Consider the following 26,143-nt stretch of genomic DNA (forward strand, 5'->3'; position numbering starts at 1 on the left):
AACAAGTTGTGCATCTACTGAACAATAGATGGTTCGATTTGAATGACATAAGCTTTTTTTGGTACAGTAAAGCTTACGTCATTCAAATCGAACCATCTATTGTTCAGTAGATGCACAACTTGTTGAGATGGTGCCACATACCTTTTTTGTATTTTATGGCATGTAACAGATCTTTTTCTTCCGCTGTTGTTTTTAGGCTTGATTATTTGTGTCTTAAGTTTTCTTATCTGTTGTATCTAAATTGATTTCAATAAAATTCAGGGCAGCACTTGGCAACCCTTATGGGTTCGTTAGCCGTCCGCTCTTTGTTACTGATGTATTTAAAGTTAGTTTGTCTGATTTAAAAATAAGTAATATCGAGAAATTAATTCTTCTTTTTCTAAGCACTATTTGTAGAATTGTGCAATTTGTAAGGGTTGACTTTTTTGTTCTTTGTTTCACGATTTAGTGCATATTTAGCTGATATTTTCAGCTGAAAATATAACCATGAGCTTCTGTTCCGATTCGATTGACACGCTAATTATGCTTCCAGACTGAACAAATTTAATATTTTTATGCTAAATCATTCTATCTTAAAAAGGAAGATTTTATATAATTCCTATGGGAATCAAAAGCAATTGAAGTGTAAATATTTAAATGCGTTAGCAGTCTAGCTAGGGTTTTTTGAATTAGTTCCTTTACAATTTGGGCTTCTGTTGTTACCGTTGTCATGGATATATGGATCTTGTAAACTTCGCTTGTAAATGTTTGTAAACCGACCAAGGTGACAGAAAAACTTTTCGACAAAAAAGCTATTATTCATATTTTTGTAGCAAATTCAAATTTGCCTTGAACGACGGTTTGATGTTTGTCATACTTTTGTTTCCTATGAGATTGTTAGTGTTTAAAAGGGCCGCTGTGTTTTGGGTTACTTGACTTGCAATTGTTTGTCGTCTCAAAGAATCTCGTGTTGTTTACTTAGCATCCCATGTAAATGGTGACCCTATTTACCTTTCCATTATGTTCCGTCCCATTCTAGATTAAACACCCTTTTTACTTTCCTAAATCCGCAGGTGTAAATAGCATTTGGTTTGCATTTCATTCAGTTTTCAGTTCACAGCCTGGTCAGAATTATAAAACAAGAAAGAGTACTGGAAATGATAGAGCCACCTTAATTTGTTTTATTGAATTCAAAATACGTCATAGACATCAGGAGACGTTATCTTTTGTTGACTTCATGGACCATTTTTAGAATAATTTCACAATCATTACTTGAACTGGATCTTCTATCGGCAAATTGGTTCGAAAATTCAACAATTTGTCCTTAATGAACGACTTCATTTGTCACTTAACTAGAAATTGGTTCAAGCGTAAATATTTGAAGCTAATTCGTACTTTTCGCCCTCAATTTTTTTAAAGAATTTTTGAGATTTTGTCCATGTAATAAAAACTCAGATTTTCACTTGCTGATGTATCTATATAAAATGTAGGAGCGGGAATAGGAGAGGAAATTCGACGCCCTTTTTAAGGATTCGACCCCCTGGCAACATAAAGGGTCCCTACCATTGATACTATTTTGCTACATCCGATCAACAATCCTAAAAATTATTCCGGATAGGAGCGCGCGCCAAAAATTGGTATTTTTTGGTGAAAATTCCAAAAAGTGCTCATAAACTCGATATAAAAAATTTCAGGAATGAGCCTGCTCGAATTTCACTTTTGAGCCACAAAATCAAATTCCTTGTCCTTGAGTTATGTTAGATGGATAATAAGCGAACGCTGCATCCAAAAAGAAAGTCGAAAACATTTTCATTACAACTACGATTTGGGACAGAACTAAGCTTCAGATTTTTTATTCACGCAATATCTTACAATGGTAATATTACAATCTACTCTTACCACCTATATTGAGCTCGTGCTTGATTACTGGTAGGCGGTGGATGCAAAAAGTTTTTTAGTCGTATCATGAGATATTGATGCAGAAAACTTGAAAAGCTTATGTGTTTATAGGTTTTTTGTTTGATTTTTTTTCGTCTTTTTAGTCTCTTTCACAATGTGTGCTTTGTTCGAAATTAGTATGTTTTCTTTACTATTGCAATTAGCAAACATTATGAAATCGAATATATATTGTATCCGAAAACAATCAAAATGGATTTTTTTTCGAATTAAAGACTTGTTAAACAAAACCATCGCCTGATTAAGAATCAATTCAAGTTTCTTAGCTTCTCCGGCACACTTGTCCTAGGGGTAACGACTACGTCTGGGACGGTCAAAGACCTAGATCGAATCCGGTCAGGTCCTGTTTTTTGTCAAACTGAAAATGTAGTTTCATAGAAATTATCTGCCGATTGTTTGTCTGCTTGTTTTGGTCGACTTACGTGTCACCGATCTCTCTTGTACTGTAAACAATTTTCAAGATATTTTTGGCTACTCGGTGCCAGATTCGTAATACCAATAATGGTGCCGTTTTTTTTCTGCATAATTCGACTGAAGCATTTTGATGTATGCTTGTTTTCATTCAGACATCTTCACGTTCCAAATTCGTTTTCTATGTCGCCTGATCGAGCTGCTCATTATTGTGACCACGCGTTTTCGCGTCAAGTTTTGGCTCAACTAATGCGTTTGTGGCTTTTAGAATGCTCGGAATAAACGGCCGAGCAGATGGACAAACTGTCGCTACCGAATTATTTGCTCGATTTGGTTTACTCAAGTTACTGACAATACGATTTGGCGTGATCATGTTCATTTTTTTCCCAAATCTGATTTTGCAACTTAACTCTAATACCGCATTCAATTTGCTCTTTATGTGTTTCCGGTATGATTGCACAGTTTATATGAATTTGCTAATTTTACGCCAATCAAAAGTAATGATATTCTCTTTGCAAATACAGCAGCTTCCGTTTTCTTTTGAGCGTATTATACAAAGTTTTTTCTCGACATGAATCCCATCTAGTGCCTGTCATTTTTTTGCCAATTTATATTTTCGGTTTTTCTTATTTTATTTTGAATTAAAATTTTTTTTCTGATAGATAGACCATGTTCTGCCGACTGGCGCTTTGAAATCGGTTTTTTTCTTATTTTATTTGGTTTAAATTTTGAATTAAAATTTTTTTTCTGATAGATAGACCATGTTCTGCCGACTGGCGCTTTGAAATCATTTCATAGTCAAGGGCGCCTGAACTTAAATGTAAAAATTATCCGGCTTGTTTGTTGATTCAGATCATATCAATTTTATAAGTTTATTACAACAATTCGGGTAAACTTTAAGAAAATCTAAAGGAGCAATTTTTGATCCCATTTTACGAATGTTCTTGTTGCGCTTTATTTAGCACTGACTTGTCATATGTAATTTTGAATACTACTACTACTACTACTTGTTGTTTCTGAGTTGGGAGCAGATGTTTCTTTCTACTTTTGGGTCAAAGGTAAACACTATCAGGAGCTTTCATTCTATGAACTAAGGGTTGCTTTGATGTATCGAAAGTTTGGTTTGTGAGAGCAACGAGGATTCAAGTTTTCCTACTATTAGGGCTTCTTCGTGCAATTTCAATCAGCTTCCCAATATCAATCGGTCTAAGCCAGTGTCCAAATTAACACCCATATACTCTGATGTTGGGTTAGATCTTTTAATTTACTGTGAAAATGTTTGCTGCGTAAAGATAAGTTTACCTATGAATTCTGAATTCTCGAAGAATATTTAATAAATATGCGGATGAATTGGCGTATGAAAATCAGATTAAAGCAGTTAAAATACTTTTCAAAAGAGTTTTTGTCAGATAGGCGGCCTTCATTTTTTTTTTTGGCTAAATGGAAGTGAATTTTGGTTGGATCGGTTTTCGAAATAAGTGAATAGCAAAACCCAATTTTTTCTTGAGCAAAAGCTAATTTATGCAGCTGATAGCTTTTCATTTGATGGTTAGTTTTTCAGCTGAAAGCTTTTCAATGAATTTGATAGATATTCATTTCTCAGAATCGCTCCAATAAATATATATTTTTCCGTTGATAGATATAAGAGAATCGTTATTTGTTGTATTTTTGTTCTTTATCTCGATTGAGAAATTGAATGGTCTCCATAATTTGAAAGAAATATAGTAGTCGAAGTATTTATATGGAGTAAGGAAAGTATAGACATGAAATGTCGTGCGTATCTTAAGTGTTTTGCGTTATGGGCGTATGTAGTGAATTCAAATGTGTTGAATTAAATTTTATCAACTGCAGACAAATTTGGGGGGGGGGTGTTTTTGGTCAGCAGTGGGGTGGGGGGGGGGGGGGGAGGAGGGTGAGAAAGAAAGAGAGAAAAGGGAGAGACAGCTGAATGGGAAGCAGGAAAACAAAGTGATATCCCAGCGCCAGTTTCTTCCACGGCAAACAAACAGCGAGCAGGTCGCTTCTTCTCTTCTTAGTTCTTATCTTACTTAACTCCGCCTATCTTATCCAAATCCCAATCCACCTAGTCCTAAGTAGACGTTTTGTCAATAGCCGTAATTCATATTTCATGATAGATCGACACCTAAACCATTCCGTCCTTACAACTACACTCAACTGCGCCAAACATCGTAATACGCAATTCCTAATCAATATACCATTCTTATTATCCTTCTCTTATCACACAAGACGCCACTTGGAATAATAACGACGACAGGCTATACTCCAGTAAGTGCACCAGTTCTAAAACTGGCTACTCTTTTTTTCTGTGCCATCTTTACATCAGAAAGTACTCCGCGAAGCTTCAGCTCTTCTTAAAATCTGTAAATCAAAGTCATCGTTGACTGTAATTTGTATTAGTTGGTAACGTGTAAATAGTAGACCGCCATGTCTCATTCAACACGTGTGTCTTTTTTGTTCTTTTCCCATTCTATGACTGCTCAATACGCTTCAGTTCAAGCTCATATCTGAGGGGTCGTTCCCGCTACTGTAGCACATGTCAATAACATAAATGAAAAGACTTGAGCTTGACTTCTGGCTGAAAAACAGACGAGTTAATATAGCAATTGACCTGAAATTCAATTGGAGTTGTTTGAAACGAGATGTCAGTTTTGTTATTTTGCCTTTTTTCATTCTGCTCCTGATTTTTTTTTATGTTGCAATATTAGTTTATTTCATTCATTCATTCATTCATTCATTCATTGATGGGTTTCTTTTTACACCTTTTCTTCACTCAGAGGTGTTCTGGTCTCAGTAGAAATGTTGTCATTGGGTCTTCAGTTTTTTCCTAAATGTCAAATTATCCGATTCTAATTTAAGCTCCCGATTCTAATATTTGCTTTTTATTTTTTTAAGTTAATTTCTAATGACTAGAATATGTTTATCTCGGTATCTAAAACTCAGGCCATCTATTAAACTTTCGGATCAATTAGAAAGTACAGTTTTATTCAATCAGATAACGGTTAGTGTTTTGTTGGAGCCAAAAGCGAACTCGAACAAATTTTTTTTGTTAAAATCAGGAATCGAAACGGTTCATAGGCCAAAACGAACTGATACGATTGACATTATCTTTAACCTACCCACTGCAAAACATTGGTTGATGTATTCAGCTATACTTTTATAAGGTAAAACAAAAGAATCGCGCATCACAGTTGCCGAAACTATGTATGACCTCGCGTGCGAAGTGGAAGAATTTTAGAACTCTGACAAGCTTTTCAACTGACTCTGAACATCTCGCGCCAGTTTCTGTCAGCGTAGACGAGCATGAGTGACCTTGTTTGAGCCGCGGCATGGTACGAATATAACGTCATGAAAACAAGCTCAAAGTCTTCTCCCAGCAGTTTTATTAATTAACGATTTTCGAAATAAAACTTTCTGACCCCCAATCAACGACGACGGAAATTGACAAAGCTCATTGTCATTTTGCGACCAGGAGATCCAATCTGGAGCATGAAAGACCTCTTGGCTTCGGATCCTGGAAGCTGGGGCTATGTTGTAGTATCCCTGGATTAGATGGAATAGTCATATTCACAGACATCACTCAAACTACGACTAGCCTTGTTCTAAGTTAGGATACCGTCTATGAGCCCGGTCGTCTTTTCCCACTGTAATACGTACCAAGATCATAATCGAAATGTCACATTTTCTTTTCGGTAACGAGCGAACCAAAAAGGATATTGAAGTTAACTTCAAATCGAGAAATTTTGAAATGGAATGTCAGCAAGTCGTGAGTTCTGCTCATCAGCTAAGTGTTTTTTTAATTTCATTGATCTCTTAATCTTCAAATTGTAAGCCATTTATTCCTCTTTCGCAAGTATATTAAACCAAATATACTGCAATTACTACCTGAGAGTTTTTAGTCCCCGATCTCTAAGTTAAAAATCTTCATATTTTCGAAAGCTTTCCTAAGATAAGCCGACCAGGACAGATATCTGGCCAATCACTTGAATTATATTTCAGTTTTTGCATGCTTCTTTGCTATTTCCTAAGTATTTGGTCAAGCTTAGATGTTAACTGACTTGGTTTTGAGACGGCAATTAAAATAGGGTAGAAAGCTGCAATCAACCACCATTTAATTCAAAGTTTCCTTGGTTGTTCTCCCTCAAATAGGGGCAGTACAAAGTGCCAAATAGGGGCAGTACAAAAGGGCCGAAAAGGGGCAGTACAAAGTACCGTGAGCACCGCTGACAATTAATTATATTCAAATCGACGGAAGTTGAAAAGACAAAAATGGCGCCGCTGCTTGAAGTTACCCCTCTGCGGCGCCATAAATTTTTCTGAACGAACAATTAATTCAGTAAATTGTCAAATTTCGGAATTGCCGGTTTCGCTCCAAAACAAAACAGTAATCACGCCAAACTGTCAATGATTCAAAAGAACTCCAAATTCCCGAATTTGATCAATTTTTGACTGTTAAACACATTTTCAGTTTCGGCACTGATATACTTCGGCATTGTTGAACGCTCCCCTCAAATAAGTCAATAGAAATTTTTTTTTGAGATTTTGATCGCAACTGATAGTTTTTAACCTTGCGATAGCAAGGGTATTGTAATCGGGTACTAGACTTTTTTCTCGTAAACAACTTGGTCCACAGATTTCAGCTGCATGCAGTACACGACATGCATGCAGTATGTGGGTCGTATATTTGCGCTAGTTGGTCTATTACTCTCACTGTGCATCCTTATTAGTGTTACTCCAATAAATGCGAAGTTCAAGTTTTTTTACATGATATTTCTTTGGTATTTTTTTGAATTTTCGACTTCGTCGCTTTCGGTTTACTTTTCGTCGGCTTTGTTTCCGCTTTGTTTTTACGATCCAACTAAATCACTTATTTGAATCTTGTTTTTTTATACAATATAGTTGCTTTCAGTATTCTGATTTACCTTTGCTGTTTCTTTGAAATTTTTTAAACCTTGACAGCGTATATAATTCTTTTTTTGTTTTTTATTTAAAAAAATTTTCTCCCCAAATGATTTCGGTCTTTATTTTATCGGCTTAGTGACCTAATTTTGAGTTATTTAAATGGAAACATAATTTTATGCTCATCTGTGGATTGAAAAAAATGCTAAACATGATAATAGAAATTAAATTCAGATTTTTCAAGACAACAGTTTTTTCGTCGCCTTTTTTGTTTTTTTCTCTTTTTTTTTCAGCTTGGTAGATTTCGGCCTTTATTATAGGCCTCATATTGCGTCCCCTGACGAGCGGAAAAATTGTGTGTGCGGGTTTCTGTGTTTTGAGGGCGTGGTGTGGGGGGCTTAATAACTTCTTATTAGTCTTAACTTTTTTCAATTTTTTGGGCTTCTTAGGTCTTAGGCTATATTATATCGGCTTAGTTGTCTCATATTGTTTCATTTGACTTGCAAATAATGTTTTTTCATAAGTCTTGAATTTTGTTGATTATTTTTTGGCTTGAAAGGTTTCTGGCAAGGTATTTCTTACCGCTTGGGAAATTATCTTCCGATGCTAATTTTTAATTCTATTGTCTTGGCATGTTTTTGTTTCAAGACTAGTTTTGAATCTGATCTAGTTTTTTCGACATTATGATTTTTTTTGTGCTGTATCGCAAGTGGTGCGAATCCTCTGTGTGTAATTTTTTCTTTGCTGTTCCAATAACGATCTAAAAGTGACATGACAATCAAGCCATTCTGAAGCTTTCTGTGGATGTTGAATTTGGTTGGGAAAAATAAAGTAAGATCCGATGAAACAAAGACATGCTTCATACGTTGTAACGGTTTTCTGAGCTATATTTTATTCAATTCAAGTGTTTTGTCTATTCCTGGAATCAGAAACCGGTCCTTGTTAAATCAATAATTGTGCTCCAATTGATTTTGTTTAGCGATACGGGTCTCTGGAGAGTTTGCGTGATCATCTGGTGTTCTTATATTTTTTTTATTTTTAAGGTCAAAAATTCGAATTTTATTTTTAAATATATATTTTTTCTGTTACTGTTTGATAGGACCATTCGGTTTTTGGTCCTCGTATTCTACGTATAATTTTCTTCTGTACACAAAAAAAAATCCGAAAAGAGAAGATAAATATTTTTTGGCAATTTTGAATCAAGGTCACCTAAACGTTCGGATTGTTATGCAAAATTTGCACGAAATTGGCGTAGTGCTCTTTTCAATTAGTCTTGGCTTTTTAATCATTGATTGTTTCAGCAAATTTGTTTATTCAAAATAAACAGCTGTGTACAAGGGCGTTTTTTGCTCTTATATGTTTGTGATATGCCGTGAGCACTTGACAGTTCACCTAATTTTTTTTCATTGTTAATGCTAATGTTTACTTTAGCGAGCGCAGTGTTTTAGTATGACTTCAATTTATTTTCAATTTAACTCGCAAAAATAAAGCTCATTTGGTGGCATTTTTGCTATTATCAAAATTTGTAGCATTAGAATTTTCATAGCATCTGTTCTTTGCTTCATTTTTGGCTAGTGTTTCACGATCGTTAAGCGTCCGTGGCTGAGAGGTCGCAGGTTCGAACACGACGCATAACATGAGTTTTAATCATTCGAGGCTTAATCTACTTTTTCTTATTACACTTTTTAGAGCTGCTTTTATGTCGTTTTGTGACTTGTGTTTGCAGAGAAAAATTTAAAATTTCCTTTTAAATTACTCATTTAATATACTTTTCATTTTAAATTACTTTTTTCCTTAAAAAAATAATTTTACACCATTTACACCAAATTTTCATGTTATGCCATCGAAGAGAAGGCTCTTGAAACTTCTTCAAGGATGTGGTAAATTCGAAAATTTTTGTAAATATTTGAAAAGACCAATTTGTTTTGAATAGAAGCCAGTGCTGTTTAAACCATTTTATGCGTAAAGAATTCAATTCAAAACCAAAAATCTTCGTCATCGCCGTTTTGGGCTTGTTTTGATACAATTGCATCATAACTGCGTGATTTTTTTAAGATGGTGACAGTCGGGGAAAGCGAATAAAATATAGAGAAGGATGGTTGATGGAAAATGTAAACAACAAATATGTAAACAAAATTGAAAATCACTTCTGCTAAAAACAATTATCTTGATCTAATCTAGTCATTAACCTCTTGACATGGTAATTCAGGTATCCCTGTATACCATGCTGACGACACAAACTTCTCGAGTTTCCTTTGGTTTGCTGAGATGGCGAAAAATTTTGAATAATTTTAATAATTATTCTTTCCACTTGAATATTAGTTTACACATAAATCATTTAACGGTTGAAGAAGAAGCTTATGGAAAATATTTAAGGTTGTTGTATTAAAGTCAAACTTAGGTTTGTCAAATTTGTGACAAACCTAAACGATGTTTTGAAAAATGGTCAGTGACGTTTAAACCATTATATGCGTAAGTAAGTAATTCAAGTCAAAGCCTTAATTCTTCGTCCTCAACTAAGTGGTCCTGTTTTGATGCAATTGATTTGTCCGTGCATAATTTTTGGCTGCATGGCTGGACATTCAGACAGTGGGGAAAATCGAAGTTAATTCGAGTTTCTGATAGAAATGGAAAACAAACAATAAACAAGACTGCTCGTATCAGGGCGAAGCCCTGAATGTTCCGACTGCCTTTTAATGTTTAAGGAGCAGTAATAATCTATAAAAATAAAATGTAATAAAATAAAATGAAAAAAAAATTTTCTAAAATTTGAAATTTTTTTTATTGAAAATCATCCCCCCATACGCCATATGAAGTACAAAAGGATAGATTTCGCTCCTTGTAACAAATCAATTATGGCAAATAAGCTTCTTCCAACCAAATTGGAACGATTTTTAAGACGGATTAAATCTCCGCTTACGCGTTAATAGCGCGAAATATATCGCGCGTTAATTGTCCCAAATTGGCAATCTTTAAACCCCCATAACTTTACGAAAAATGATCACAGGTGAAATATCTTTTCAAATTTAAGCTCAGGACAACAATACCTTTTGAATGATATAAAAAAATTCCGTCAAAAATGGCTAGTTAAAAAGTCGAAATTTGTCTGAAGAAAAAAAAACCCACCCCGAGCACAAATATTCCGTTACTTTCGTATCGAAAGTCGGAACAACAAGACTACTCGTATCAGAGCGAAGCCCAGAATGTTCCGACTGCCTTTTAAGGTTTATGGAGCAGTAATAACATTTAAAAATTCAATGAAATAAAACAAAATCAAAAAAAAAATTCTAAAATTTGAATTTTTTAATGAAAATCATCCCTCCACACGCCATACAAAGTACAAAAGGATAGATTTCGCTCCTTGTAACAAACCAATTATGGCACATAAGCTTCTTTTAACCAATTTGGAACGATTTCTAAGACGGATTAACTCCCCGCTTACGCGTTAATAGCGCGAAATATATAGCGCGTAATTGCCCCCAAATAGGCCAAAATGGCAATCTTTAAACCGCCGTAACTTTACGAAAAATGATCACAGGTGAAATATCTTTTCAAATTTGAGCTCAGAACAACAATACCTTTCGAATGATGTAAAAAAAATTCCGTCAAAAATGGCTAGTTAAAAAGTCGAAATTTGTCTGAAGAAAAAAAAACCCACCCCGAGCACAAATATTCCGTTACTTTCGTATCGAAAGTCGGAACAACAATGATAGCCTGTTGCTGTGCAAATAGCACAATTTTCCGACCACATTCATAGTAAAAGTTCAAATAATAAGGCTCATTTGATGTTAATACTATAATAAAACTTGATTGGGGTGATAGGAATTTAGTGTCAATTGACATGAATGATAATCTTGCTGTAAATTAGTCGCAAAACGGGAATTCTTGGACCAGAAACAGAAACTTTTATTGAGATGTCTTCTTGAAATCTGAATCACGACCAAAACTGGTTCAATAGAACACCTCAATAGGTTTCCTGTGGCATACATTTGGGCTACATCTAGTCGCCCATAGAAAGCCACTCTGCGCCCTAGTTGCTTCCATCATGTATCATGTTAAACTAACTAATTTTTGAAGCAATTCACAGTTCATATAAGTGGAAAAAACTGACGCAAGGTCCCTACACCATACCCCTCGTGCTCAATGTAAGTCGTCATGTTCCTTAATTTCAGGTGCTTAATTATTGGGGGTCATAATTATCGGTTGGGGAAGTCTCACTGTTAAATTGATCGGGCCGTTGATTTTAAGTTCCAAAGAGCTACAAATTTTTTAGAGGTCAATTTTCCAGCGTTCATGTTCAGTGACTGGGGTTTCTTAAATTGAAAATTAGTAACTTTATCACCTAGATGATTTTTGTCCTTGATGTTTTAATATTTGATGGATTTTGAGTATTTTTTAGTTTCACCAATTCGATACAACTTTTCAGTTTTCCCTGTTTGCTTAGTTTGGTTTTCACGCTTTGATCAAACCTGAATGACATCTGTTGTTGAAAAATTAAATACATTCAGACACTACAAACGTTGTAAGTGCTTTATCATATTTGATGCCTTGTGATATTTGTGCGTTTGTTTCATGGCTGTACAAACTAAGACTTTCTTTGGAACACCGGTCGAAGCAGAGCTTTTATTTTTTATCTTCTATTTTTTGGTTTGTTCTTAAAACATTGGACACGTGACAATAATTTTGCTACTAGCGGTCCTTCTATCCTAAAAAGGTTTGATTTTAATACTGTAATAATAGATTACGAATAGAGTAACGAACCTATCATGTAGTAGTCTGACTTGTTTATTGTTTTTGTTGCGATTAGGATCGAGAACAATAGGGAATTAGAACAACGAGTTTACTGCGGTTGTTTTTTTTCCCTCATTTCACCAAAGTACCAGATCAAAAAGCATAATTTTTTTTCCAGTTCTTACATCAAGTAGTGTTTTTTGCGTGGTGGAAATGCAGTAAGAACATAGTTTATTATGATGTGCGTTATTATGATAGCATCTAGATTTGGGGTGAGTTTTTTTGTCATTTTCAGCGTGTGTTTTCTTCTCTGAGTGACCCTTTTTTATTGGCGCATCCATCCAAGCATGTTCTAATTGTAATTCGTACGTCATTCCAATCCAAATTCCAGTGAACCGGTGAAATAAATATGGATACGGTATTATGGTTCCGATGTAGTATTGTTTCGGTCTGCTAAGCTGTGGTGACGCTGGCTGCTTATTATGATTATGGTCCGCTTTCACTGCGCCTAAAAAATACTGGTCTCTAGTAATATCAGTTTTCATCTCCCTAATATTGGCGCAAATGGGACTTTCCTCTTTATGTTCGGAATTAATGTCAACTCAGAATGATGTCAATAAGAATGTATGTTTTATGAATCCGTTTTGAGATCAAAAATGACAAAAAAAAATCTTCTGCATTCATTCCAAAATTTGAGAAATTATGCGGGGGGAGGGATTTTTTGAACTTTAGGTTAGGCGAGCATTAGGATCCGTGCAATTACATCATAGTGAAAATCAGTAATCAGTGTAGATAGATGTACTACCTGTGTCCCAGCTATAAACCTGTTAAACAGAAGCCGCCACTGGAATAACAGAAGCTCTATTGTTGCCAGATACTATTAACTGCACCACTGCACAACCTCAATCAACCCCTTTCTGTATACTAAGTTTACCGGTTCTTACTGGTACAGTATAACGATCTACTTTGCAACCGGTACTACAGCAAAAAGGCAACTTCGCCGAAACTTAAAAAAAAAGTTTTGAAACTCTTAAGTAGCCGAAATGTGTTTCATTATTTTTGCGTTTTCAAAAATCTGGTAAGTTTTAATTGGACAAATGATTTGTTAGTTGTAGGTAGCAACTGCAGTAGAGAAATTATAAAGCGTTTAAAGACATTTCGACTATTTTGGAAATTTACATTTAACATTTTGAAAAATTTTAAATATTTGACTAGTTGGAAAGCAATTCATGGCTGGGTGAACAGTTTTTCTAGAAAGTTTTTTTCGGCCTTCTTTTTGTCGGCTCTGTTGGACGTTCTGAATTTGACCAGCTCCAGTAGTGCCTCGTAGAAGCGCTGAAGGGGACAAGGAACCGTCTCTTGTAGTCTGTCTCTACTCCAGCAGTTCTCAATCACGGTCGGCGGGGTTGGCTAGGTGGTGCTTGTAATTGTTGACCGGCGATGAAATACCAGCATAAGCTGGTTAACCGGTGATGAAATACTATAATAATCTGGATAGATGTTGTTGAAATACCAGCGTAAGCTGGAGATTAATCAAAGAGTACTAGTTCGGTGGGATGGAGAAACAGAAAAAAAAGAGTTGTTAGTATATAGAAAGATGGTGAGTTAAATTGTCACTTAATCCGAACCGACAAGGCAACTTCTTTAAGCCAGCGTGCTAGTATAATTTGAGTGGAATTATAATTTATTAAATCCCTCCTCCGGTTAAAAATATCCCTCCCCAGTTTCATACATAATAATTCCTGTTTGATTGTATAGTCTGAAAAGTCTGTTTTTCTTTCAGATCAGAAATGTACCACCTTGTATGTTACTATATATATATACAACACGACCCTCTGAAGCTGCTCTGAAATTCACGCCAAATTTATTAACCAACTCATTTTCTATTTGTTGCGAATAGTCACTTTTCCTCTCTTACCATCGAAATATACCATCTACTTAGGGCCGCAACACAGCTAACAAGCTCCCCCTCTTTATATGTCACTGAACTAAGTGTTATTTGTTTCACAGCATTTCTATTTTTCACCCTTTGGAATTAGTTGGTAAGTGATGTTGCTCTGACTAGTATTTTTGTTTCCAAATTTCAAGATTTGCAAGATATCTGACCATTTGAGAATCAATACGTCGATATTGGAAATTTTGATGAAAGGACCTAAATATTTATTGGTTATAAACTTCCTACTTCGTGTATAATATAAACTACTTGCTTTATCATCGAATACAGTTTTATTTACGTGCTTACAGAACGGTGATAATTTTTCATGGATTTTAAGCTAGCGTTATTGCCAAATGGAAATTAGCGCCACAAATTGCCCTCCCTATTGTTGAAATATCTCGATAAGAGCTCATTTAGCGTATTGTACAATATTCGGTAATTATTTCATACCATATAAATTACCACTGTGGCTCCTTTGATCGAAACGTTTTTTGAGGTTATTGTTTGATAAGTTGTGATTGCCTTTTTAGCATTTATTTTAGTTTAGGTCGGCGTCTTTTTATTAGCCCTAATTTTTATGTATGCCTGTGTTTGTATAATGGCAGAGGCGCAACTGAGCGTTATTTCTGTGAAGTGACAAAAGCAGCAGCACGATTGTTATCGTCCCATTTTATTAACCTCAGTTTCTTCTTGCTTTTTCATTCACCTCTGCTCCCTATCTTAATTTTGCCACCTTGTCTTTGACGACGGACGGTCGCTTCGCATTCAAATAGTTTCCTGCAAACTATAATGCAATGAAAACACTCTCTATTATCATTCCATCGGCCCAACAATCCACCACTTCGCTTACGTTTATCTCAGTCTTTAACAATATTTACAAAGTTTAACCCGAGTTAATGAATGTCAGATTTATTTGGAACAGCTAAAAGAGCCAAAGATTTATAACAAGTTATTTAAAATCACTGCTAGAGGTTATTTTGGTTTGTGTTAGGTATTCAATTATCATTGAGAAATGTGATTCAATTGTGTCGGGTTGAAGTGACTGTTTCTCGTCTGCCTCAAAAATGATTAGATTAAATTGAATATTAGCAGCTTCTTTTTGATACGAATCCACCCAAAAGAACTCATTCCATTTTCAGCAAGCGAAGTCAACCTTTCAAATCCAGTTCTTACCACAACTAAACAAGCGAACACATTCGCATTCTAGTGTTATTATAATTTGGTGTCTCAAATCTCCCCGCTGGGTTATGATTGTTCAAATCAGGTTAACCACTCGTTGCCCACCTTCAAACACATACTCGTCCCCCCGCTGTTCACGTGATATTTTACTTGGTTATGATTGATAACTACTGTTGTAACAGTTCTCTTAAGTATTCGCGTGTCTTGTCTCTTATCGGTTTGATCTCCGCGCACAAATATGATTTTCTTGCTGCAAGTTGGTCAACTGGAAAAGAGTCATAAATAGAACACAAATTATTTGACGAGATTTTATCGCTTTTATGTGTTTACCAACAATGCCAACTGGAACTAGCGGCCTCTCGCTGTTGTTATTGTTGAAGATCGCACTTCTGTGGCTCTCTTTTCAAATGAAGACGTCTGCTTTTGAAACGAAAGAAGTGAGCATCAGCTCGACAAATCAGCGCAAATTCAACGCGCGTTACCTGGTAGCAGAAGTTGGGAAGTTTTTTTCCTTCCAGTTTGAATCGAGCGATGAGACAATGAGTTTAGCAGTGAGTACTTTTTAGTAATTTTCTATGGAAAAATAGAGGTGAAGTGGAGATTTGAACCACTTGCGATATCATTAAAGCCAAAGCTTCGATTGTCGGAAAACAAAAACACAGAATTAAGTCGAAGTATTAGTAATACGAGTGTTCAGTGATATATTGGACGACATAAATTAGACAATTCAATTGAAAAAAACAACTGTTTGAAAAAGAAGTAGCTTTATATGATATATTGGCAGACGAAAGCTATTGAGCCTGCAAAAATTCAACATGGGATTTTTCTTTAAGTTTTTTTTTTGCTTCAAAAGAATTTTAATTTGAAGAGAACACTAGGCAAACGACAAGTGATAGCTTTATATTTACATTGAGTAGTAAAATTTGCGAAAAGGAACGGAAACTAAGCCGACACAGTGTTCGGGTAACACCTATTAACACGACGAAACTGGAATTGCTAGATCCTACAAGAGCCAACAATTAAAATGAAATATCAATCAATGTTTGACTGCCCTCGCCTATGCGCAAATGCAGAAAATCCCTTAGGCCCGAACCTTTGAGCCATAAAAGAGAGCAAAATTCGGCATTGGACATTTGAAATCAAAGATGCTCAAAAATTACAAAAAATGACTAATCGATTTTTTGGCGTTTAAAGCAAGACTAAAATAACCTCATGAGAGCTGTTTTGTAAGTCAGTTATTTACTGAAAGACAAGTCAGGGCTTTTTATTCCGCACAAAAAACTGAACCGCAACATTTAACGAATTAATGGAACGCGCTGTCCAAACTATGTGCTGGTGACGTTTTCAATTTGGACCAGTTTTGTTCTTGTATTATCTGAGAATTTTTGTTCGTGGTACGACTTTTGAAGAAAACAGAATATTATGTTTGGGCAGGTTTTTTATTCAGTCAATTTTCGACTTTTTAACAAGGCAGTTTTGGCACAGTTTTTAAGAGTAATAAACGAAATGTACTCTTATTTAGGTCTTGGTGATTTTTTTTCCAGGAGATTGTCGTAAACTTCGTTCACGCTCAATTTTGATTTTCCGTGGATTGATTTTTGATTTGTTTTTCAGTTCAATTCATTTCTTTTGTTAAAAGGAAAGCAAACTCCACTATCTAACAGCAATAAGGTCACGAAAAACGTGTAAGACTTCTAATTTTGAAAATGGAAATTAGTTATCAGATTTCCCAGCGAAATAGAAGTTTTACCTATTGATCCAGTTTTCTCAAATTGAGTTAATTTCAACAAAAAAAGTGTCAATCATAAATTGTTCTTCAAAATCGAAAAGCCATCTACTTTTTCTATGAATTTCTAAAGGCTTTTCAAAAAACAAGTATTTTTTGCGTTCATTACCCTTTTCCAACTGTCAGTTGGCTGTTTTTTTTTTGTATCATTTTAAAGATATTGTTTCCCGAAGATCAAATGTAAAAAAATTCACCGGTGATATTTCTTCGTAAAGTTATGGTAGTTTGAAAAATGCTAATTTGGGTTAATCAACGCGCGGTTCAATGCGTTCTTATAACTCGCGAAAGCGAGGGGTCAATGCGTATCAAATTGAACTGAGGCAAACCATTTAGTTTTATAATTTGAACAGATGTTGATTACATTCCTTTCTAGTTCACATTATTCCGTCAATTTTCAACCAAAAATATTTTAATTGCCCTTAAAATGCAGTCGGAGCTTTCAGGGCTTTTCTATAGTACTTGAGCACTCTTCTAAGTTGAACTTTTTCCATAGTATCTGAAAGATGTTGATGTCCTATGTTGGAAATTTGAAATTTGTTTTTCCTGTAACCAAGTGATTATGGTCTGAAAATAGCCAATTTGGGATATTGCCAATAACTGATTTCAAATTAAATTCAGGCTACTTAGTTGTTCAAAATAACAACATCTGGGATGTGGGGGAGATATAACAGCAAAAACTAAAATTTCAATCTAGAGCAGGTTCCGAGTTAAAAAATTCAGGGCTTCGCCTTCATACGAGAATTCTGTAGTTTTCACCCTTGCGATAAGCAATGGTATGCAATCGAATACTAGACTTTTTACTGTAAAATTAGCGTGGAGTTAACGAATACGACTGGGATGCCAAAGGTTCTCGGGTTCGAATCTGACTAGGACCTGTTTTTTTTTAACGGTACATGTTCCGGTTCAAAAAAAAATGTGGTCTATTATTTGTCAGCTTATGTTTCGTTGGCTTAGTTACCAGATCTAAGAATCGTTTCTTTTTTTGCTGTAAACAACTGTAATTGGTTTAAGTATTTTAGCATTTTAAAAATCCGGCGGAATCGGAATTTGTTTTTAATTCTGGTTGCAATTTTAACAACTCGATTTGCCAAATTTTTTTCTTTTTTGTCTTTTTTATCAGGTTATTAAGTTTCGGCTTAATTTATATCGACCTAGTGGTCTTTTATTGCGTCGTTCGGGGATCGAAAAAAATTGTGTGTGCGTGCGTGTGCTCTGAGGGGAAAAGGGACATGAAATTTTTTTTTTATTAGTTGAGAATTTTTTCTGAATTGTTTTAGGCATGAAAGGTTTGTGCTCAGGTGTTTTCGGCTTTTTTACCACATGTTAATAATAAGTTCAAATTCAATAAAATATCTGGCGTAGAGGTAACAGAGGTGACAGAACTGCTTGAGACAGCTTTTTATTTACAATTATGTATTGACAAAAACCATTTCTTGAATTCTTTTCTTAAAATTTTTCCGTTTGATTTTTATCAAAGTTGTATTGCAAGTGGTGCAAAGCTCAGCTTCGCCTCTATTCATAATTTAAGATTTGCAAATTTTCGGCGCTATTTGATAAATTTTTGTTTATGGAATAATTAGGTAAATTTTCGGAGCTATTTGATAATTTTTTGGCGCTATGTGATTACGCTTGCGATTATAAACTTTTGTTAATGGATAACTTAGGATAACTTTGTTGTCGAGTTTGCTTAATTTCGTTCTTCACCTCCAAATTAAAAATGTTGAGTGATTTTTGCTCTGTAAAACTAATTATGACAAATTGAAGTAACGGGGTACTAATTTTCGCCAGACTAACAGTGCCAGAAAACTGAAATAGAGGGCTTTTATCAGACTCCGACGATAATGGTTTTGATTGAGACGTTCATTTGGACAGGATGATGGTAATGTCACATTGTATAAGCAAAATTTTATTTTCATTTTTTCAGCAGAGAAATCTTGTTAAGCGGCCTCATTAATTCATGCGCACTTGACATCTCAATTCAAGCCAGTTCTTACCGCAGCGGAGGAATTGTTTGCTTTTTATAAAGTCAGCTTTTGAAACAATCCGTTTGAATGACTTTTTGCGTGGTAGTTCAATAAAAGGCCTAGCCTCAAAGTAGCTACCTATTGTAAATCATCTGAGGTTGTTTTGGGGCTTGCAACTTATGCAAGAGTACTATTTCACTGTTAATCAAAATGTTGTTTTTCGAGCAGAAATGTATTATTTTGGAGTACAATTGTCAGAATTTTTGGTCTAAATGAGAGTTATGTTTTTATTAAGCGAGCATTGGTTGCATCGATGTCAGTGCATAAAAGTTGATAATGTTAATAATTAACTAACGATTTGAATATTCGACTAACAATTCCTAGAATTCTGGTTATAACTGTTGTATGGATCTTTGTAACTGTATTGCATCTGATGAAACCTTTATCTATCCTTATCAAGGACTAATTCAATGGCTAAGCTTATGCGATTATTGTTTATCTAGACTTTTTCCGTAAACAATTTTTCTTAACAGCGTCCAGATTCTTTGCATTTGTCCTAGAAGAAACCCCGTTGCCTTTGCACCATAAGGTCCAGGGTTTGAATCCCGACCTGACCTTGTTTTTTTTCAGTATGTATGCAATTGATAAAAAATTTTCCGGTATAAATTGATGTCGGACTTCCTCTATCTGTTCAAGTTTTGTCGGCTGTTGCCACATCACAAATTATCTTGTGCTGTAAAGAAGTATCATGGTAGTTGCAAGTGTTCTTCGTTGCTGTTTCAGGAAGACCTACAACTTTTTAAAGTTTTTATCTAATCAATTTTTTTTCAACAGTGTCTGCCCAAAGATTGTCGGCTTTGGTATGTTTCGTTCCGTTGCTAATTGATTGTCTTGCTTGGCATGTTTGCCTAGATTATACCTGTTTGATAAAAACAGGTATTATGGAAATGTATGGGATTGAGTTTTTTATTTCATTTTTTTTGACGCTTTGGAATTGTTTTTTTTTCTGCAAGTTTTTTTACTTATAAAGTTATGGTCCTTGGAAAAGTCTAGTTTTTGAGTTTTGACCGTGTTTGAATTTTTTTGACTTTTCCCGAAAACTAGTCTCCCAAATATGAGATCGTGGGACCAATGGAGATAACGGATAGCAAGAGGGGCCTGCATGGGTTCGCTGCTTGAGTGGCCCTTCCCAATTTTTTACACAAATAGTTATCGCCCCTCGGAAAAGTAAATTTTTTGATCTTTTGACCGTTGTTTTAAGATTGAGTTTTTGGGTTCAATCGAAATTATAAGTTCTGGGATACTCTTCTACTTAAGCGGCTACGCCCAAATTTTTAAACGAAAAGCTATGATTTTCGTAAATATCAAATTTTTGATTTATTTTCCGTTTTTTTTAAAGATTGTTTTCGATAACTATCCTGCCAAATCTGATATCATAGTCTTAATTAAAAGAACAGGTTGATAGAAGCCTACCTTAATACATGGTGACGCCCAATTTCTGTTTGACAAAAGTTACGGCCTTAAACATTAATTTAACCGTTTTTTGAAAATTTTTGACATGGCTCGAAAACTTACCGATTCAATTCTCAAGTTAAGCGTTCAATCGAGAATTATGATTTCAGGAATTTTCTCTATTTTAGCGGCTATGACCTGCTTTTTGCAGAAAAAAATTTATGGATTTCGGAAAGTCAAATTTTTGATTTTCTGACCGTTTAAAAACTAACCTATTAAATCTGAGATGAAAAGTTCAATCGAAAAAACCGGTTGCGAGAAAGAAACCGGCTGCAGAAGCGGCGACTCCTTATTTTTTATCGAAAATTTTTTATGTTTTGAAAAATTCCAAAATCTCAAAAAAATTTTCACTCTCAGTATTTTCATTCTTTTCACTTTAGTATAGAAACAAAACAAAGGTTTGGGGCAAAGTCCAACTTTTGAAATTACACATTTCATCGCGCGTTAGTATAACAATTTCAAAAATCATCAAACACGTACCTCCAGCTTCAGCTGTGCCCCTAGTTGTCTCTTATCGAGGCTTACGAAAATTTTGGTCCACCTAGTTTTTTTTCAAATTTTTTTTCGACTTATGTTTTTCATATTTGTGTTGTATCGCAAATGATTCGATCTCAGCTTTGCCTTTGTTTCGTAGTAGTGAACTAAGGGACCACTTTTGCAAGAGGCGGGGAAATAGTTAACTAGGTCCGATTGTTTTTGAAACTTATTTACCTTTTTTTTTAACTTGATTTCAAGTTTCTCGATACCCAGAAAAAACTGTCAAAATGTTCACCAATTGTTAACAACTAAATTTTTTTAAATACTGTTGAATTACTGTGATTGGACCGTTTTGTAATAATAGTTCTTTGGCTAAAAAAGTTAAGGTACACAGAAGGGTTTTGAACAGCTAGCTTGATCTCAATTGACTATCTAACCAAGCTAGTTCGAACGAATCCATGTCTTAGTAGCTGGAGCTAAGATGTATTTGATTGATATTGGCTACGTAGAAGTATTTAGACAACCGCGTATTCGGATTCGTCAGTAAGCAGACAAATACTGTATTAACCAATCAGAATCGAGACAAGGAAGAAATGAATAATAAATAATTATTTATTTCGTAAGTTTGCTTTCTCCTCTCGATTCTGATTGTTTAATATGATATTTGTCTGCTTGCTGACGAGTATGACTACGCGGTTGTCTAATTACAGACCGCACTCCATTGATATTCTATGGTTTGCTTTGTTTCAGCTATCTGATTCTTCCCTGTTCAATTGTGTGCTTCCATGGCTTACTTGGGACGCCCTGAATAAGACGTTGCAAGGAATTCCTGCTCAAAGAGACATTGGAACAAGGAATCTGTTCTCAAATTGTGGACATGATTTGTATCCCAACATAAGAGTGGTTGTGAAGTCTTCGACCTTGAAACGAGTTGGGTTTGTTAGGAATGGATTCGGCTCTCAAAATGATGACTGTGCTCGAAAATATCCAGTAGCAATTACGATTCTGTTTCCAATGGATGAGCATTTGAGTCAGCCTATACAAGAAGGAGCGCCTCGAAGTCTCTTGCGGATAATTTCAGATTTCTTCGACCCAAGTCAAGTTCTGCCTCGCTTTTTAAAATTGGCTTCCTTTTCACTGCTTACACACTTAAAACATCGCAATATTCTGTGCAATAATCACAAATTGCAATTCAAACAGTCGCTCGTGCAATATATTAGTATTAGTTACCCACTACCTTTTTGCTCTTTGAAGTGCGAGAAAAATTTCTCCGTTTTAAATTATTTGCCCATTGAGGCTGAAAATTGGATCAGCTACGCCAGCCGACTAAACAAAAGTTATTCAGTTGTTTTAACTCAATTCAAACCCTCGCCGTCCTTGGAAGAACAACACAGCATGATAGAAAATGCGGGGCCATGGCGGGGTGTCAGATCTGCTGATGATTTGGAAACAGACATGGACAGTGGCAGCGGATTTATAGACGACACTCCCAAGCTGGAACTGAATAAAACTCTGTTCCAGAAATCAGTGCAGATTCCAGAAGGCCAATACTTCAGGAAATGCATTACAAAGGAGGCGTTGCTTTTGAATGGAATCCCAGTAGCAGAATTAGGAAATTTCAAATTTGAGTTGACCAAAACTCCGCCTTCTGATGACCAGGAGTCGTGGATTTACTGGAATGACAGGAGCCACTGCGTCGAAGGACTTCCAATGAGTGCCCAAGAAGGCTTCAACAGATTTTACATGACCTGTACTTACAAGTTCAATCAGCTCATTACACTCAAAGGACCCTTGGAAATTCTAGTGTTCAAGAACAAAATACTGCCAAATCATAAGTTCGGTTTTCGACTCAGCTACAACTTCGATGAGTTTCGTTACAAAATACATATCAAGTTGGACGTTCTGTCCCAAATCGCACAAGTTATTGAACGGAATATTTCTGAGCTGACAGTTGACCAGTACTCCCACATAAGGGGGTTGAACTTCTTCGAGTTGTGGATCACGGTCCACTCGGTTGGCTACTTGCCCTGCAGTGACAAGCAATTGACGAAAATCCAAACTTACTTCTCCAGACTTGCTGGCGAGAATTTAGATCTTGATCGGACCTTGTTGACACAGTATTCTGGAGTGAAGCCAAGTAATGCGCTAACAAGAGCCTTGGCGAAGTATAACTTGCACTCAATAAATGCTACTTTTCTAGGTCCGTGCGTAGAAAAAGTTGCACTGTTCAACGAGCAGGGCGGCTCCGCGATTGCATCGTCTTTGCCTCCTGCGGGCACTAGTGGTTCTTCTGATATGCAAAGGAAGTCAATTTTTTCATCGCCAATTGTATTTGTAGTGATCATAGCTACAGTTGTGTTGATTGTAGCGATAGTGTTGGTGAGAGCGAGAAGCAACGACAGCTGCTTGAGACGTGGCAGGAAACCCAAAAACATAGACACTCGCAATTTTGCGCCTGTAAAGACTAAAAACCCACCAGTGGTTTTTGCTGAGGAAATTGTAGACTTGCAAAGCGGCCATATGAAATCGTACAAAATGAATCACAAGCATAACGGAGTTCCTCCGCAACACGGGGGCCAAGCATCGGCCTTGTCCGTATGTTCCGTGTGCTCATCAGACCACACACCTCCGCCGCCTCCACCTCCCGCTGCTCCGACGATGCCTAGCGACGAGCAGATGTCTCAACTGTATGTCTATCAGAACAGCTCAAGTGGAAACTCCTTTACTTTGCCTATGAGTCGAAGCGCAACCGTTGACGTCGCTAATCACACATACTCGACGCTAAACAACCATAACCACGTGAATAACTTCAAGAGTGCATCCAACTATTTGGTTAACAATAATGTACAGAACGCAAATTATCATCAAATGAAATCTATGAGCCGGGATTCGGAGGCGCTGCAATCAGCGAAAACCAATGGAACGCTGCGTTCGGACGAAGTCTGCGACGAAAAACGAATCCAGAGAGGTCAGCATTTCAACGAACTCGGAAATCAAGCAGTGCACAATTACAACAGCCAACCTCTGAAAAACCACGTCTCAATGAATGCTGCCTCGAATGGCGTGAATGGTCCAGCTTCCTATCAGAGCGACTCGCCCCGCTCCAGTTCCTCGAGTAGTTTCAGACAGATGACAGCCTTAGCCGAAATCCAAGGCCAGCAGATGCAACAGAACTTGCGAGGAATGATGGGGGCAAACAACCACCACGTGAACACTTTTTCGCCCTCTAGTGCTAACTCTCCCAGTAGTGATTTGAACTTCAATGACCACAGCAGCGATTCGCCGGCAGGGACTTGGGCCAGTCATTCTCCGAACCAACAACAACCTCCCCCTCCGCCCCCGGCTCCCATGCACCACCAGGCTCCGATGTCAATGTGTAATGGGTCAGCCGTCACTCCCAATGCACAGTACACAGCAGTGGTGGGAAGTGGAACTAACAAGGTGGCAGGCATCCAGCTGCTGGGTCCAGGCACACACACTAATTCCAGACACCCACACCTACCGCCCAAGTTGTCGCCGCATGGCGGAGGCAGCGGGTCTTCTAGCAGTCCAGGTGCAGTACTATTTAATCCGTCTATGGAACTCGAAGTCTGATTGAACTTCTGGCTCTAAAATTAGTTATCTGTTCTTTAAATTTTATTATTCGTCCTTTCTTTTTGTTAATGCGGTATGTTGTACATTTTCATATTAAATGACTATTTTTGTAAATGTTCTCAATTTATTTGAGCAATTCTGCCAATTTAAAATTTGCGAATTTATTCTTATTACCATAGTCATAACATTAACAGATAGATAAAGCATGCAAATCATAATCCCATGTTCCTAGTGTCATGTTCCATTATTCGAATAACGTGACAATTTTTGGGCTCGGAGTTTTTTGTCAGACAAATTTGTTAATTTCAGAGCCATTAGCAAGCGTTCTTGAATTCGGGTTAAGCTTAGTTGCCACAACGTTGTTTTTCTTACGATTTAAGCTTTTGCCCTATTTGATTTATTTTTAAATATTTCTTGCAATTTGTCATCTCTGATTCCTTGTAATTTTCCGTTCGGATTTTTTGTCTTTTTTTGCTCTAAAGGTATTTTCGGCTCAAATGGTCTCGACCTCTGTTTTATCGGCTTATTCAATTTATAGTGCGTGCTAAATGAAAATATGTTTCTATCTATTAATGCTTTCCGAGAATGCGGGAAGTTTCGGTTTTCAAAACTTAATTGCTCAGATTTTCAGGCGAAGATAACTTTTTTTGGATTTTTTTTTGCATTCCGTCAGTTTTGTGAAAACTGTTAGGCGTGAAGTTAGTCTCTTAGATCTTTCCAGACAGTTTTTACGCCTTATTATGTTTTTTAACAAAATACTCATGACTCATCATAATTTAATTCAAGTAGAACTATCAGAATTTAAAGAAATCAACCAAATTGAAATTTTTCAAAGGGGACGGGGTTGCAATGTTTTTATAACGGATGCTTTTATAAACCAAATGTTTTTGCTTTTGTACTGAAACTGAGTGCGGCTCCAGGCTCACTTCAAATATTGAAAGCCCAATTGCTTGATATCGACGAATATTGGGAGAGTATTTCAGAAATCTGACAAAATTTGTAATAATAAAAACCAATTTATTTCTTTCGGTTGAATCTTACTGCCAATTTTCAAAAGTTAAGACTATCTATGCCATCTGGGAAATTTACAATTTTTATGCCACTGGGAATTTTTTGAAATTTATGCCATTTGGGAATTTTAACTTTTTTTGCCGACTGGGAATTATACCATTTGATACGTAATCTGTAAACAGTGCTTCGTCAGATGGAAATTTTTTTCCCAATTCAAGACCGATGGCAAAGTTTCGAAATGATGCTGAAAACACTACCGCTCAAATCATTTGAGCTGCTAAAAATTTGAAAGTGAGCCAACGGAGGAAGACCTAAGCCCAGAAATGATAAGTTTGGAACGTTGTTTTTGGGTATGAACAGCGCAACAAGAACCGTGTTAAAAAATCGAAAATTTGAGGAAAACGAAGTTCAGGTATACGAACCGATACCATAGTTGAACTTTATCGTGGCCATCAAAATAGTTGAATGTAAATGCTGGGGAAACGATAGGCTAATCAGGGTAGGTCGAGTGAAAAGAGTTAATGGCAAGCATAGTACGCAACTGATTTTTTGCTCATTGATTATGATAAATAAAAAGTCAAAAAGATGTGCAAAAATAAAACGAGGAGTGAACAAAACAAAGAGTGAACAAATTGAAACATTTTCATTCAGTTTTTTTTTTTTCATTTTTCTCCCAAAGCTTCCTTCCTA

At 36.1% G+C, this 26,143-nt stretch overlaps 1 protein-coding gene across 1 annotated transcript; it reads left to right on the plus strand.

Annotated features, from left to right (window-relative positions):
* Positions 1-4,359: 4,359 nt before the first annotated feature.
* LOC134843984 (uncharacterized) lies at positions 4,360-24,605 on the plus strand. The gene is made up of 3 exons (XM_063860408.1): positions 4,360-4,632; positions 13,778-15,660; positions 21,599-24,605. Exons 2-3 carry the CDS (start codon positions 15,430-15,432, stop codon positions 24,440-24,442), a joined length of 3,075 nt encoding a protein of 1,024 aa, XP_063716478.1. The 5' UTR covers positions 4,360-4,632; positions 13,778-15,429; the 3' UTR covers positions 24,443-24,605.
* Positions 24,606-26,143: the final 1,538 nt, after the last annotated feature.

Source organism: Symsagittifera roscoffensis, chromosome 4 (genome assembly GCF_963678635.1).
Source record: "Symsagittifera roscoffensis chromosome 4, txSymRosc1.1, whole genome shotgun sequence".
In the NCBI taxonomy this organism is placed as follows: domain Eukaryota; kingdom Metazoa; phylum Xenacoelomorpha; order Acoela; family Convolutidae; genus Symsagittifera; species Symsagittifera roscoffensis.

Excerpts from the sequence above, each read along its gene's own strand:
- LOC134843984 (XM_063860408.1), top strand. The coding sequence starts at position 15,430 with ATGTGTTTACCAACAATGCCAACTGGAACTAGCGGCCTCTCGCTGTTG. Across the intron at positions 15,661-21,598 it reads ATGAGACAATGAGTTTAGCA|CTATCTGATTCTTCCCTGTT; the intron begins GTGAGTACTTTT and ends GCTTTGTTTCAG.